The sequence below is a fragment of the Rattus rattus genome, chromosome 5, assembly GCF_011064425.1.
Source record: "Rattus rattus isolate New Zealand chromosome 5, Rrattus_CSIRO_v1, whole genome shotgun sequence".
Classification (NCBI taxonomy): Eukaryota; Metazoa; Chordata; class Mammalia; order Rodentia; family Muridae; genus Rattus; species Rattus rattus.
In genome coordinates this window covers 70,233,042-70,246,633 of record NC_046158.1, presented here as the reverse complement: position 1 = coordinate 70,246,633, position 13,592 = coordinate 70,233,042, and the positions used below count along the sequence as shown (strand labels likewise).

The 13,592-nt window shown below is 36.1% G+C and overlaps 1 protein-coding gene across 1 annotated transcript; it reads right to left on the bottom strand.

Annotated features, from left to right (window-relative positions):
* Positions 1–3,955: 3,955 nt before the first annotated feature.
* On the bottom strand, positions 3,956–4,885 carry LOC116900890 (olfactory receptor 4C6-like). The gene has a single exon (XM_032902565.1). It carries the CDS (start codon positions 4,883–4,885, stop codon positions 3,956–3,958), a length of 930 nt encoding a protein of 309 aa, XP_032758456.1.
* Positions 4,886–13,592: the final 8,707 nt, after the last annotated feature.

The following is a 13,592-nucleotide window of genomic DNA, read 5'->3' as shown; positions in this document are numbered from 1 at the left end:
AGAGATCTCATATTAGTAACTTTTTTAATTTGATTTTTCTTGGATATCTTATGTATTTGCCTTTCAAATGTTATCCTCTTTTCCCCCCTCTCCCATAACTCCTCCCCTCTCCCCATGCTTCTATGAGAATGCTCCCACTCCTACCCATCCACTCCCACTTTAATGTCCTGGCTTTCCCCTACATTCAGGAAATGAGCCTTCACAGCACCAAGGGCTCTTCTACCTATTGATGCTGGACAATGCCATCCTCTGCTACATATGCAACTAGAGTCATAGGTCCCTCCATGTGCACTCAATTGGTTGGTGGTTTAGTCCCTGGGAGTTCTGGTGGGATCTGGTTGGTTGATATTATTGTTCTTCCTGTGGAGTTGCAAACCCATGGCACTCCTGAAAGTTCTAGAAAACAAAATAAAACAAAAGGCAAGGAATGTCCAAATGCAATAGATAGCAAGAAACAAACTCCTGGCTGAAATAATGAAGTAGAAACAAACTATAAGAAAAAGAGTCAATAAAATGGAGAGGTTGGTTTTTTGCTTTGTTTTTTTGGCTTCTTGGGTTTGATGTTCGTTTGTTTGCTTGTTGAGAAAATCAGTAAGATTCTAAACCCTTAGCCAAAATGATGAAAAGACTGATCATGAACGTTAAAATTAAAAAAAAAATTAGATATTAGAAATGGAAAGGGAGGACAAATAATAAACATCCAGGAAATCCAGAGAACCATAAAGATATACTTCAAAAACCTATACTCTACCAAATGGTAAAGGTTAAAACAAATGGATACATTTATTAATATAACCTACTATGGTTAAATGAAGACCAGGCAAGCAATTTAAACAGACCTACAATCCCTAGAGAAATAAAATCAGTATTTTGAACTCTTCCATAAAATCCCAAATCCAGATGGATTCAGCACAGAAATCTATTGTGCTGAAATAAGATTCAATTTGAATACTCCTCAAATTATGTGAAACAAACAAACCCGAAGAAACATTAGTTGGCTAATTATTTTTATGAGGTCGTAAAAACCATGATATCTAAAGTACACAAAGATCCGATAAAGATGTAAAAACTACACACTAATTTGCCTCATGATCCTTGATGAAAAATCTTCAATAAAAAATTTGTGAAGCGAATCTATTAACAGACCAGAAAGATTATCCATGATCATCAAGAAGACTTTATCCTCTGAACTTAAATATTAAAAGCTAGCAACGATCTCTACACAGTACTTTGCACCCTTTGGTGCACAGATACAGCCATGGTGCACCCAGTAAGAACTGATATTTGTACATTATTTGTTTCATGCTTGTTTCTACACATTTTTGTTTTTGCACGGGTTGTTCTTAACATCGAAATGTCCTTTTAAAAGTCATTCAGAAAAGTTTTACTCTTACTAGAAATGATAGTGGGGAGGAAACTAGCTAGAAAATCTAGAGCTTATATGTCAGAAGTTGGAATCTCCAATAGTTCTCTGAGAATAGGAGTGATTTACATGAGTCTGTAGGGAGGCTCTCTATTTCACTGGCAGAGAGAGGAATGGAGGTAGGGAGAAGAATATGTGGACATTAGTGTTCTCTTTTATGTAAATAAGCATTCTCAGATGAGGAATCTGGCCATCTAGAAACAGTGACGTTGGTAGAATGTCTATCAGTTTCTTGAGAGAGGAAAGACTACTGTGGGTATTATGGTCTGAGCCTTAGTCTAGATTTTAATATTATATTTATGAAGTTTAATCACCAAGCTATGGAATGATTAATTTAAATTTTTGAGGATCGATAATTTCTTAAACATTTTCCATTTATTTTTTATAAAGCACTCTTACAGCATTAAATGTAAAGTTGAAAGAAAGAAAAGATTGCCTCATCCGTCACTATTATCTTTTTTCCTTTTTTTATTGGTTATTTTATTTATTACATTTCAAATGTTATCCCCATTCCCAGTTTCTTTGACAAGATCATATGAAAATGCAACTCAGAATGTCTTCTTTGACTAATGAATGATTCACATACTTTTCTTACTTATTTACAAACATTTAATACCTTAAGATACCTTTATGTTTATAGGTATAAACATAAAATAAACAGATCCACATGACCTTTCCAGATATTTATAGAAAATGGGGTATTGGAATCACCAACTATTGCCAGACTGTTGCTAATCTGAATCTTTATTTTTTAAAAAAATGAAATTGTATGCAGTGGAGTTTGGTGCACGTAATATAATTCAGGATACTAATGTCTTGTTTAATTGTTCCTTTGATCAGAATAGAGTGATTCTATCTTCTGGTTAGCTTTAGTTTGAAGTCTATTTTGTCAGATATATGCATTACATGTCCTAGTAGCTCTGAGTTACCAATAATACATTGGTGTTACATTAAGGAAGGGAATAGAAGCACTTATTCTGGTATCATTTAAACAAGAATGAGTCCAAATTTGATCCTTTTTATTTATTTATTTATTTATTTTAGCCACTGCTCCCTGTGACTTTTATCTTTATTTTCTGACTGTTTGATGGGTCTGAATATGTGTGTGCTTAAGTTGTCTTGTGCTTCTATGTGCATCTGTTTTCTGACTGTGTGTTTGTCTGTGACTGTAGGTATCTTTGTTCTAATGTGTGTTTGATGGGTCCGTATGTCAGTGTGTATATCCTACAAAGATGTGTATATAGTGGGTAGCTCTCTGTGTGACTGTGAGTGTATTTCAGGGTCTATCCAAAAAGTGGACTCACTATGTTTGTATTGAACAGTACAGAAATCATCACATGAGGGAGGTAATTATATAACATACAGGGACTTGCAAACCCCATAAGGACAACAATGCCAACCAACCAGAGCTCCCAGGAACTAAACCACTACCCAAATACTATACATGGACTGACCCATGGCCCCAACTGTGTATTTAGCAGAGGAATGTTGGCACCAATGGAAGGAGAAGCCTTTGGTCCTGCCAAGGCTGGAACACCCAGTATAGGATAATGTCAGGAGAGGGAGGGAAGGAAGGCAGTTGGGGAGGGGAACACCCTTATGGAAGAAGGGGAGAGGGACGGGATAAGGGGCTTATGTCTGGAAAACCAGAGAGGGAATAACATTTGAAATGTAAATAAAAAAATATCCAACAAAAAAAAGAAAAAGAAAAAATAATTGCCATATGCATGTTTAAGTCTACCTATATATTTCCTTTTAGGCTTTTCTTCAGATGTACAAATTAAATATATAAAAAGAGAGAAATCTTAACAAAATTTGAAAAGGGGTTAAGTGAATGACTAAACCTGATCCTATCTGATCCAGATTTTAAAAAAATCAATATTATCAACCATTGTCTATAAATAATTATTTTCAACCATTAGCGCAAATTTTAGGAAGATGTTTTCAACTTCAGCATTTACAGCTTTCAGCAAGTGAATCATGTACATTATCCAGGTCAGAGGCATTATGGTGGTTAAGAAAATTTAAATAACCAGTCTGAATACACATAGTAGTCTTATTTCTCACTCTGTATTATTAACTATGGGTATGAAATACAGAGTAAATTCTATTTTTTTTGGGGGGGGCTCTTCTTTTTTTTGGAGCTGGGGACCGAACCCAGGGCCTTGCGCTTCCTAGGCAAGCGCTCTACTACTGAGCTAAATCCCCAACCCAAATTCTATTTTTTTTTTAAGTGGAAGGTATATTTGCATTTATGGATTCAGATGTTAAGGTTGGTAAGGTTCACACTGATAGATTTTATTTCGGTTTGGATTTATGTGACTAGAGACTTGGGAAGGAAAGGATAGAGTAAATTTGATCATTTTATATGCTGAGGATAATATACTAACCTGAATTGGGAGACCCTCATACCTTTACCTGGTTGTTAAAATTAGAAAATCCCCATTGGGGCAAAATTCCTAGTGGAATAGAATTAATGCAGAAGAAAGTTCTTGGCTGGTTTCGTGGGTAGTATTACTTCCTACATGTGAGCTAGTGCCCACCTAGTATCCCTTTCTCCATCAGAAGTCTCCTTAGGGCATTTTTCACCTCTGCATTCCTCAAGGTATAGATCAAAGGATTTAACATTGGTTCAATAACAGTAAAAGATACAGCCATTATCTTGTCTACTGGGTAAGTGACCACAGGTCTGACATACAAAAAAATACAGGGCACAAAGAACAGTATAACCACGGTGAAGTGGGAAGTACAGGTGGAGAGAGCTTTGAGCTTTCCTTCAGAGCTACTGGACTTTAGGGAGCAGAGAATGATAATATAGGAAGTAGTTAGAATAAGGAAAATGGCCATACACATCACTCCACTGTTGAGGATGACTAAGAGACCTAGAGTATATGTATCCATGCAGGCCAGTTTCAATAGTGGAAATAAATCACACATAAAATGATCTATGATATTAGGGCCACAGAAAGGTATTTGATACATGAAGAGAATCTGGATTGTTGAATGTGCAAATCCACCTACCCAACTCCATGCCACCATCAGGTAGCAGACTCGAGGACTCATGATGGTTATATAATGTAGAGGTTTACAGATGGCCACATAACGGTCATAGGCCATCACAATGAGAAGAATTATCACCACACCACCAAAGAAGTGGTCTGCAAAGAGCTGAGCCATACACCCTTCCAGTGAGATGGAAATGTTCTCAGAGAAAGAGTCCACAATCAACTTGGGGGTAATTACAGAGGAGTAAGTTATCTCCATGAGGGATAGTGACTTCAGGAAGAAATACATGGGTGATCTCAGACCTGGGCTTCTGGTTATTGTTACCACAATCAGTAGGTTTCCCAACATTGTAGCTACATACATGATAAGGAAAAAAGCTGAGAATAATTTTTTTAGCTCTGAATTCTTTGTAATTCCCAAAAGAATGAATTCAGTCACATTGCTTGGCTTCTCCATTTGATGTGAGTTGAGGAAAACGTGGAACTGGTTACTGGAGATGCTGCAAAATAAATTTATTCCAAAAACTTGAAAAACATAAAACATTTCCTTTGTTCATTTTCTGTTTTTATTATGTTTATGAATTCCTTCTTTGAAAAACCATAGGCAAAAATTCTTTACTTATCAAAGACTATATTCTTCAAATCATTTGTCTTCTAAATGGAGTCATTAATATTACAAATATACTTAAATGTTATATAACCAATAAACATTGAAGCCATACTCAAATCCAGGTCTTAGTACTTCAAAAATTAATGCTAACATGTATCTGCATTGTTGCACTTATATTAATACCAAATACTCAATACTAATGAGCTATTGTGCTTCTTCACATAATTTCTTCTTCATTCCTATCAAGTATCATATATACAAGTTTCACTTTATAATCATATAGGCAAATTCAATAACAATTCTGCAAGAATGTATAAAATATAAGGCTGTGATATAATTATTAACTGTTATCATGCAACATGGTCATATTCTGGATATTTTATTAAGAAAATTCACCCAGCATACATGACTATTTGTAAAACATCATCCTATAATGAGTCTGTGTCAGTTGGAGGATATAAATGCTCTGTCATGTAAGACACTGTAACTCCACTAGTACACCTCCATCATAACTGGCTTCTTTGCCTCCCTGTGAAGTAATATTCCCAGATAAAATCAAGAATAAAAATGAAAATAATAGTAAGTATAAAAGTAATTTTATTCTGTATAATACTTAAAATATCAATTAAGTCCCTTTACTTTGCACATAATTATATTTTAAATATTTAATGCTAACCTTCTCAATCCATTTCACTTTCCTTGTATAAATGATTTCAGGGCCAATCACATGGTATTAGTTATTATATTAATATTCTGAATAAATATAGGGATCACCTTCTTATAAGTCAGAATTGAATTTTAATTTTTGGCTCCTAGGAAATGTTGCTATGTCACATTCTGTCTGGGTTGTAGAATGTTTTTCTTAAAATGGTAAAGAGCTAGGAGTTGAAAGGAATAACAGTAGCTTTTAATTTTTTCATGCAGGTTTCCATTAAATGTTTCCAAGGAAGACTCCCTGTAATTCATAGCCCAAATGAAGCTCAAAATGAAGGATGACCAAAGGGTGGATGCTTTAGTCCTTCTTAAAATGGGGAACAAAATTATTCATAGGAGAAGATATAGAGACAAAGTTTGGAACAGAGACTTAAGAAGTGGCCACTCAGAGCCTACCCAACTTAGGGACCCAGCCCTCCCACCCCCACACACAGCCACCAAACCTATACAATATTCATGAAGCCAAGAAGTACATGCTGACAGGAGCCTGATATAGCTGTCTTCTGAGAGGCTCAGCGAGAGCATGACAAATACAGAGGCGAATGCTAGCAGCAAACCATTGAATGGGATCCCATTGGAGGAGTTAGAGAAAGCATTCAAAGAGCTGAAGGGGCTTGCAACCCCCTAAGAAAAACAATAACAACCAACCAGAGCTCCCAGGGACTAAACCACTACCCAAAGAGTACACATGGACAGACCCATGGCTCCAGCTGCATATGTAGCAGAGGATGGCCTTGTTAGGCACCAATGGGAGAAGAAGCCCTTGGTCCTGCCAAGACTTGATGCCCCTGTTTAGGGAATGTCAGGGTTCGGAGGTGGGAAGGGGGTTGTTTCAGCAAGGAGAACACCCTTATAGAAGAAGGGTGAAGTGAGTCGGGTGGGGGCTTATGGATGGGAACCTGGGGAAGGATATACAATTTGAAATGTAGATAAAAATTTCAATAAAAAATACTAAAAAAAAAATTCCCTATATCCCATCACAGCATCCAAAATATTTTAAAACCCTTTGAATTATGTAACAATTATAAACATATAATGAATCTGCCCAAATTCTCATTTTTTAATTATGTCTTTACCTTAGTTTAACATAATTATTTCTCCTTTGTAGAAAATTTTTTTGTTTTGGTGTGATCTCCCTCCTATTGATGTCTAGAATATCTTTGGCATGAAGAACAAATAGCTCAGCATCCTTTGGATCTTTGCTAGAATAAGCAGACACAGTTTTCTGTTGCAGTGAGACCAGTTACTGACAACTAGATCTATAACACTCACTTATTTGTTAGTTGAACTTGGAGAGGTGGCATCTTCCTAATACAACAATAATATTATGTTGCCTTCCCCAGCCCTAATTTCATGCTAGGTTTATTATGTGATGACATTGTTAAAGGTGTCTAATTTACTATATATCCATTTTCATTTCTGTAATATTTAAATACTAATCACTTAACTCAATTTCTTCCTTAAAACTGATATTATTCAAGGAAAACTATATTGAAATGAAGGCTTAGCAAGTCTGGTGCTAGAACTGACTGTTAATCTACTTTTGTACTACTTTAAAACACCATTTACCATTTTCTTCTCTGCCATTTCAGATAATATGCATTATGTAGCCAAATTTCAAAGCTGAACCTTATCTTCAGCTACAGTTCTGTGTTGAGCCACAGCCATAAGATTCCCACTATTTAATAACTTTGAGTAACTTGTTAAAGTACACCAAAGAAAAGCAAGGTATAATTTTTGTTACCTCAGAATTCTTCATTCAATTTTAAAATAATTTGATTTATTTACACATGAAAGTGCACTTGTGTGTATGTTGGGTGAGTTAATTATTTAAAAAAAACTTTAATTAACATCTCATATTAGTGGCAAGATCAATAATATTCAAGTAAATATTAGCATCTCCCCAGTTTTATCTCTGTGTTTTCTCTATGACATCCAGCAATCCAGTTAATTGTTAAGTCCAGTGGGCAAATATAAAAAATTATATTATTGTACAGTTAAGTTGCCTAAGCCAACATCAAAATGGCCATAAATACAGCCTTGGCATTGATGTTCTCACATGGAATGAATATTGCAGTGATGAGTTGGAAATCAGAAGAGGAACAAACAATAAATAATGCAAGGGGCAGTTACCTTGATAGGAATAGAGTTCCCAAAGAATTCTGAGAAATATTTCACACAGATACACTGTAGGTCCAGGTCCTTAAATAGATAAGAGTTCCTGGGCAGTGGAAACAAATTAAATTTCCTCTAGATTGGAAAATTTCCTTACCAAGAGACATCAGAGCTTTGTGTGAAACTATCCATGGCACTAGAACTACCATTTGGCTGTATTTTGAGCTTAACTTTGCAAACAGCCTGCAAAACAATGCACTTACCATGCCCTCTCTGGGATAGTGAGCTCAGGGGAAGGAGGTCAAACCTAGATGTGAGCTTTCCAAGATGAGCATGATTGCATCATTCCAACTGCATCCCTTTGTGGCTGGGTTTCTCCCGACTGAGGACTAATCACCTTACCATAATGTCTCTCCCTTTACATTGGGATCGGGGTTTTTCCCAGGGGTGGGAGCACACTGGATGAAGATCAAGATGATATTATGTAAGTAAAAACCAAACAAACAAAGAAAACAAATAGAGATCACAAGATGACCTATTTGACTGTTAGCTGCAAACACAAAGTGCTTTTCAAGAACAAAACAGCCTCAGAATGATATATCTGCCTAAAAGTAGATGGAAGAAAGCAAATGCTACTTGTGCTGTTCATTTAACAACTGTCCTGGATCAAGATTTTCTCACATATCCTCTGCTCTCTTCATAATTTGGACTAGTATTAAAATATGTTCATTTAACTCCAGGTCACCGCCCAACTTATACATTTTTAAAAGTGTGCCATAGATAGTAAAATCAAAGATTAAATTCTTTCTCATACCAGAAGAATTCATGTTCTACAATGACTTCAATTAGAAATGTTTGGATTATTTTACAGTTACAAGAACTCAAACACAGGTAAAGTCAGATTCTGTGGCAACATGCACAAGACTTGCACAGGTTTAAAACAGACAAAATTCCAGTGCTCATAAAAGGAACTGGACACAAATTCCCATTTCTAACAAAAAAGTTATTTGCAATTGGTACCTGCTGGATAAAGAAACATCAACCACACTTGAGGGCAAGGCAAATGGATCAGGAGTAGTTTTCCCACATAAAATGGATTCAGCTTTCTTACTGTGTGTGACTTTGGTTTTGTTTTCAGGACCTTTGTCTTACTGGTTTTCACATTTTAAGTTTGTTTTTGCTTTTTATTTCTGTTGCCATTTGTTTTTCTTGATGCATATGAATGTGTGTGTTGTCAGTTTGTGTGTCTGTCTTCTCTTTCTCTCTCTGTCTCTGTCTCCTTCTCTCTCTCTCTCTCTCTCTCTCTCTCTCTCTCTCTCTCTGTCTCTGTGTGTGTGTGTTGCTGTGCGTGTATATGTGTGTGTGTGTGTGTGTTGTGTGTGTGTTGTGGATGTGTGTATTCCAATGAAGGATGATAACATTGGTAATACATATTATTGATATTGGACCAAAAACTATTATAATTCATGAAAGAAATACCATGAATAGCTATATTCTTCATTTAGAGATTAAAAAAGTGTGGTTTGTTAGTTAAAGGAAAATATGACAGAAACTAAGTTTAAATGTCTAGGAGGCCACATATCTATAGCTTGGCTGACATGAGCCTTACAAATAAGCAAAAATCATAAAGATGACATAGAAACAATAGGAAAGAATGTTACAATAGAACAGTAAGGCCTCCTTAACATAGGTTTCTGCTTCAGTTTTCCATGTTAATATTTATGCATGAAAGAAATAAATCTGGGAATAATGACTATATATCCTCTACAAGATTCATTCATATGCATTATAAGCTATACTTTTTGAATCAAATATGTATTATTTCATGTTCCATAATGTGAATGAGAAAACTGAGGGTAAGTATCATCTCTTCTAAGATTAGTATGGATTACAAATTTGTCAATCATTTTAAAGCAAAAATTTTTACCTATTACACTAAACCCTTGGAAAGGTAAGCATTAGCTGAGAGTTAGAGAAGGGAATTTGAAATTGAATATTAGCATTTATTATTATATACATAGATGAAATTCTCACCAATATCATTGTATAAACATGAGCTCACAAGAATGATCCAAGTGGATGTGCCAAAGTATATTTGAAAGACAAAAGGCCCTAATTCTACACAAACAACTACAGGCAACTACGAAATGCTGAAAGCAAGAGAAGTAAACTTCCCTAAGGAAGATCATTCCAATTAGTTATGGAATACCAAATGGTAAGGTGAGAAGATACATACAAATAACATTGTATAGACTGAGTGTTATTCACAGGAATATATACATGTGTACACATATGTACAGTAATAATTTTTAAAAAAAGCAGCTATGAGTTTGAATGACAGAAAGGGGATGTATGTAGGAAAGCTCAAGGGAGGAAAGAGAAGGGGAAATATAATTTCAAATATATTAAAATAAAAGTAGTCCTTGAAAATAACAATATAATGGAGAAACATTATTCAGAGTCAAAGTTTAGGATAAAACAATGCTTTATTTAGTAGAAAATTCTATTTTTTTTTTACAGAAGTGAGTATGCATCTTTTTTTTGCCACAAATATATCATGGACCATTGGTTGAATAGTCTATACTTTACTAATCTATATAATCAAATCACAAACCTACCTGTCTCCAGGACCAAACTTCAACACATGATCTACCATGTTCATAGTGACCTTATTAGTGATAGCTAGAAGCTAGAAACAATGCAAATGTTCCACAATGGAAGAATGGATACAGAAAATGTGGTTTGTTTACACAAAGGAATACTATTCATCTATTAAGAGTGAGGACATCATGAGTTTTGCAGTCAAATGAATGAGACTAGAAAATATCTTCCTGAGTGAGGTAACTCAAATCAAAGAGGACATGCAGGGTATATACTCACTAATAATTGGATATTAGCCAAAAAAAAAAAAGTACAGAATACCCAGGGCACAACCCACAGGTCTTAAGAAGGTTAACAAGCTGAAGAACCCAAGTGAAGATTCCTAAATCTCACTTGGGAGGGGCAAAAGCAGTCACAGGATACAGTGGGAGGGAGTGACTTTGGTGGGAGAGGGGACAGGGAAGGGAACGGGGGAACATGATTGGATATTTGGAGGGGGCATGACTGAAGCAAGAAGGGTCAGCAGATAACATGGAAACAGGCAACCTTGGGAGGTAGGAGGTGGGACGGGGGTAACCTCTAGAAATACCAGAGACTATGGAGGTGAGAGTCTCTCTGGAGTCAAAGGGTTCTTGCATGAAATACTCTAAAGTGGGGAGGAGGAATTTGTGAAGTCTACCTCCAGTGGAGGGACAGGGCATCAAGTGGAGGGATGGGATGCCATCGCTGATCCACAACTGTTCCTGTCTAAAGGAACTATAAGGATAATAATGGAGAAGAGTATGAGAGGAAAGGAGATCCAGTGACAGGAACTAATTGGGGTCCAAGACAAGGGGAGATCCTGAGTCCTGACACTCTTATTGATGCTGTGATGTGCTTGTAGACAGGAGCCGAACATGGCTGCCCTCTGAGAGTCCCAATATGCAGCTGAAAGATTCAGATGCAAATACTAGCACCCAACCAATAGACGGAAGCCAGAAACCCCTGGGTTTGTGTTTGCAGAGTCTGAGGAGGAGGACAGTACAAAGGGAAGAACAGCATGTTCACCTGGACACCTGAGATCTCTCAGACACTGAGCTGCCAACCAGACAGCTTATGATATGACACTCCAGACACACACAGCAAAGAACTGCATGCTCTGTCCTCAGTGAAAGAAAATAATGTACCTAACCCTAGGAAGATGTGTGACTCCCGAGAGTGATAGGCTGGGTTGTTTGAGAGGCTGGGGACACCCTCTTGGACATTGGGGTTGGGAAATGGGGTAGAGCAGAAATTGGATAGGGTGGGTTCCATGGGTGCAGACCGGGAGGAGGATAAAGTATAAAGAGTAAAAAGAAGGATTAAAGAGAAAAATGAATATTTTTTAATATTTTAAAAAATATTTTAAAATTTTAAAGAAGGAAAAGTTGGATGTTGGCTATTGGTTTGCTGTATACTTCTTGGATTATTTTTAGGAATGTAACTTGAATTCCTGATCTCGCCAATAGTTTTAGTATGAAGGAGTGCTGTATTTTGTCAAAGGCTTTTTCAGCATCTAGTGATGATTATGTCTTTTTTGTTTGAGTTAGTTTTTATAGTGGGTTACATTGATGTATTTACCTATGTGGAACCATCTTCACATTCCTGGAATTAAGCCGTCTTGATCATGGTGAATAATCTTTTTGATGTGGTCATGGGTTTAGTTCACAAGAATTTTATTTAGTAATTTTGTGTCAATATTCATGACAGAAATTGCTCTGAAGTTCTCTTTATTGGATCTTTGTGTGGTGTAGGCATAAACATAATTGCGGCTTCACAGAAGGAATTGGGTAGTTTTCTTTCTGTTTCTATTTTGTGGAATAGTTTGGACAGTATTGGTATGAGGTATTTTATAAGCTCTGATAGAATTCTTCACTAAACCAATCTAGTCATGGGCTTTTTTTTGGGGGGGGGACTTTTAATAAAAGCTTCTATGTCTTGGTGAGGTATCGTACCATTTAGTTGGTTTATTTGATCCTGATTTAACTTTTTTGTCTGGCATCTGTTTAGAAAATTGTCCATTTCATCTAGATTTTCCAGGTGTGTTGAATGTAGGCTTTTGTAGTAGGATCTGATGACTTTTTGAATTTCCTCAGAATCTGTTGTTATGTCTCCCCTTTCATTTCTGATTTTGTTGATTTTGATATTCTGTCTGTGCCCTCTGGTTATTCTTGCTAAGGGTTTATCTAGCTTTTTGATTATCAAAGAACCAGCTCCTGTTTTGTTGATTCTTTGTATAATTCCTTTTGTTTCTACTTGGTTGATTTCAGCCCTGAGTTTTTATTATTTCCTGCTGTCTACTCTTCTTGGGTGTATTTGTTTCTTTTTTTTTTTCTAGAGCTTTCAGATGTGCACTTAAGCTGCTAGTGTATGTTGTCACAACTTTCTTTATGGAAGCACTCAGAGCTATGAGATTTCCTCTTAGCACTGCTTTCATTGCATCCTACAACTTTGGGTATGTTCTGCCTTCATTTTCATTAAATTCTAAAAAGTCATTAATTTCTTTATTTCTTCCCTGACAAAATTATCATTGAGTAGGTAGTTAATCAACATTCATGTGTGTGTGGGCTTCCTGTTGTTTGTGGTGTTGTTTCAGATCAGCCTTAGACTGCGATGACCTCATCAGATGCATGGGATTATTCCAAGTTTCTTGTATTGTGTAAGGCTTATTTTGTGTCTGATTTTATGGTTAATTTTTTAGAAGGTGCTGTGAGGTGCTGACAGGTATATTCTTTTGTTTTAGGGTGAAATGTTCTGTAGATATCTGTTTAGTTCAGTTGGTTCATAACTGTTGTTAGTTTCACTTTGTCTCTGTTTAGTATCGTTTTCCATGATCTTTCCATTGCTGAGAGTGGAGTGTTAAAGTATCCTACTAATATCCTATGAGGTTCAGTGTATGCTTTGAGCTTCATTAATGTTTCTTTTACAAATATGGGTGCCCTTGAATTTGACACATAGGTGTTCAGAATTGAGAGTTCCTCTTGGTGAATTGTTTTTCTTTGATGAGTATGTATTGTCCTTCCCCTTCTTTTTTGATAATTTGTTGTGGAAACTCTATATTATTGGATGCTAGAATTGCTACTCCAGCTTGTTCCTTGGGATTATT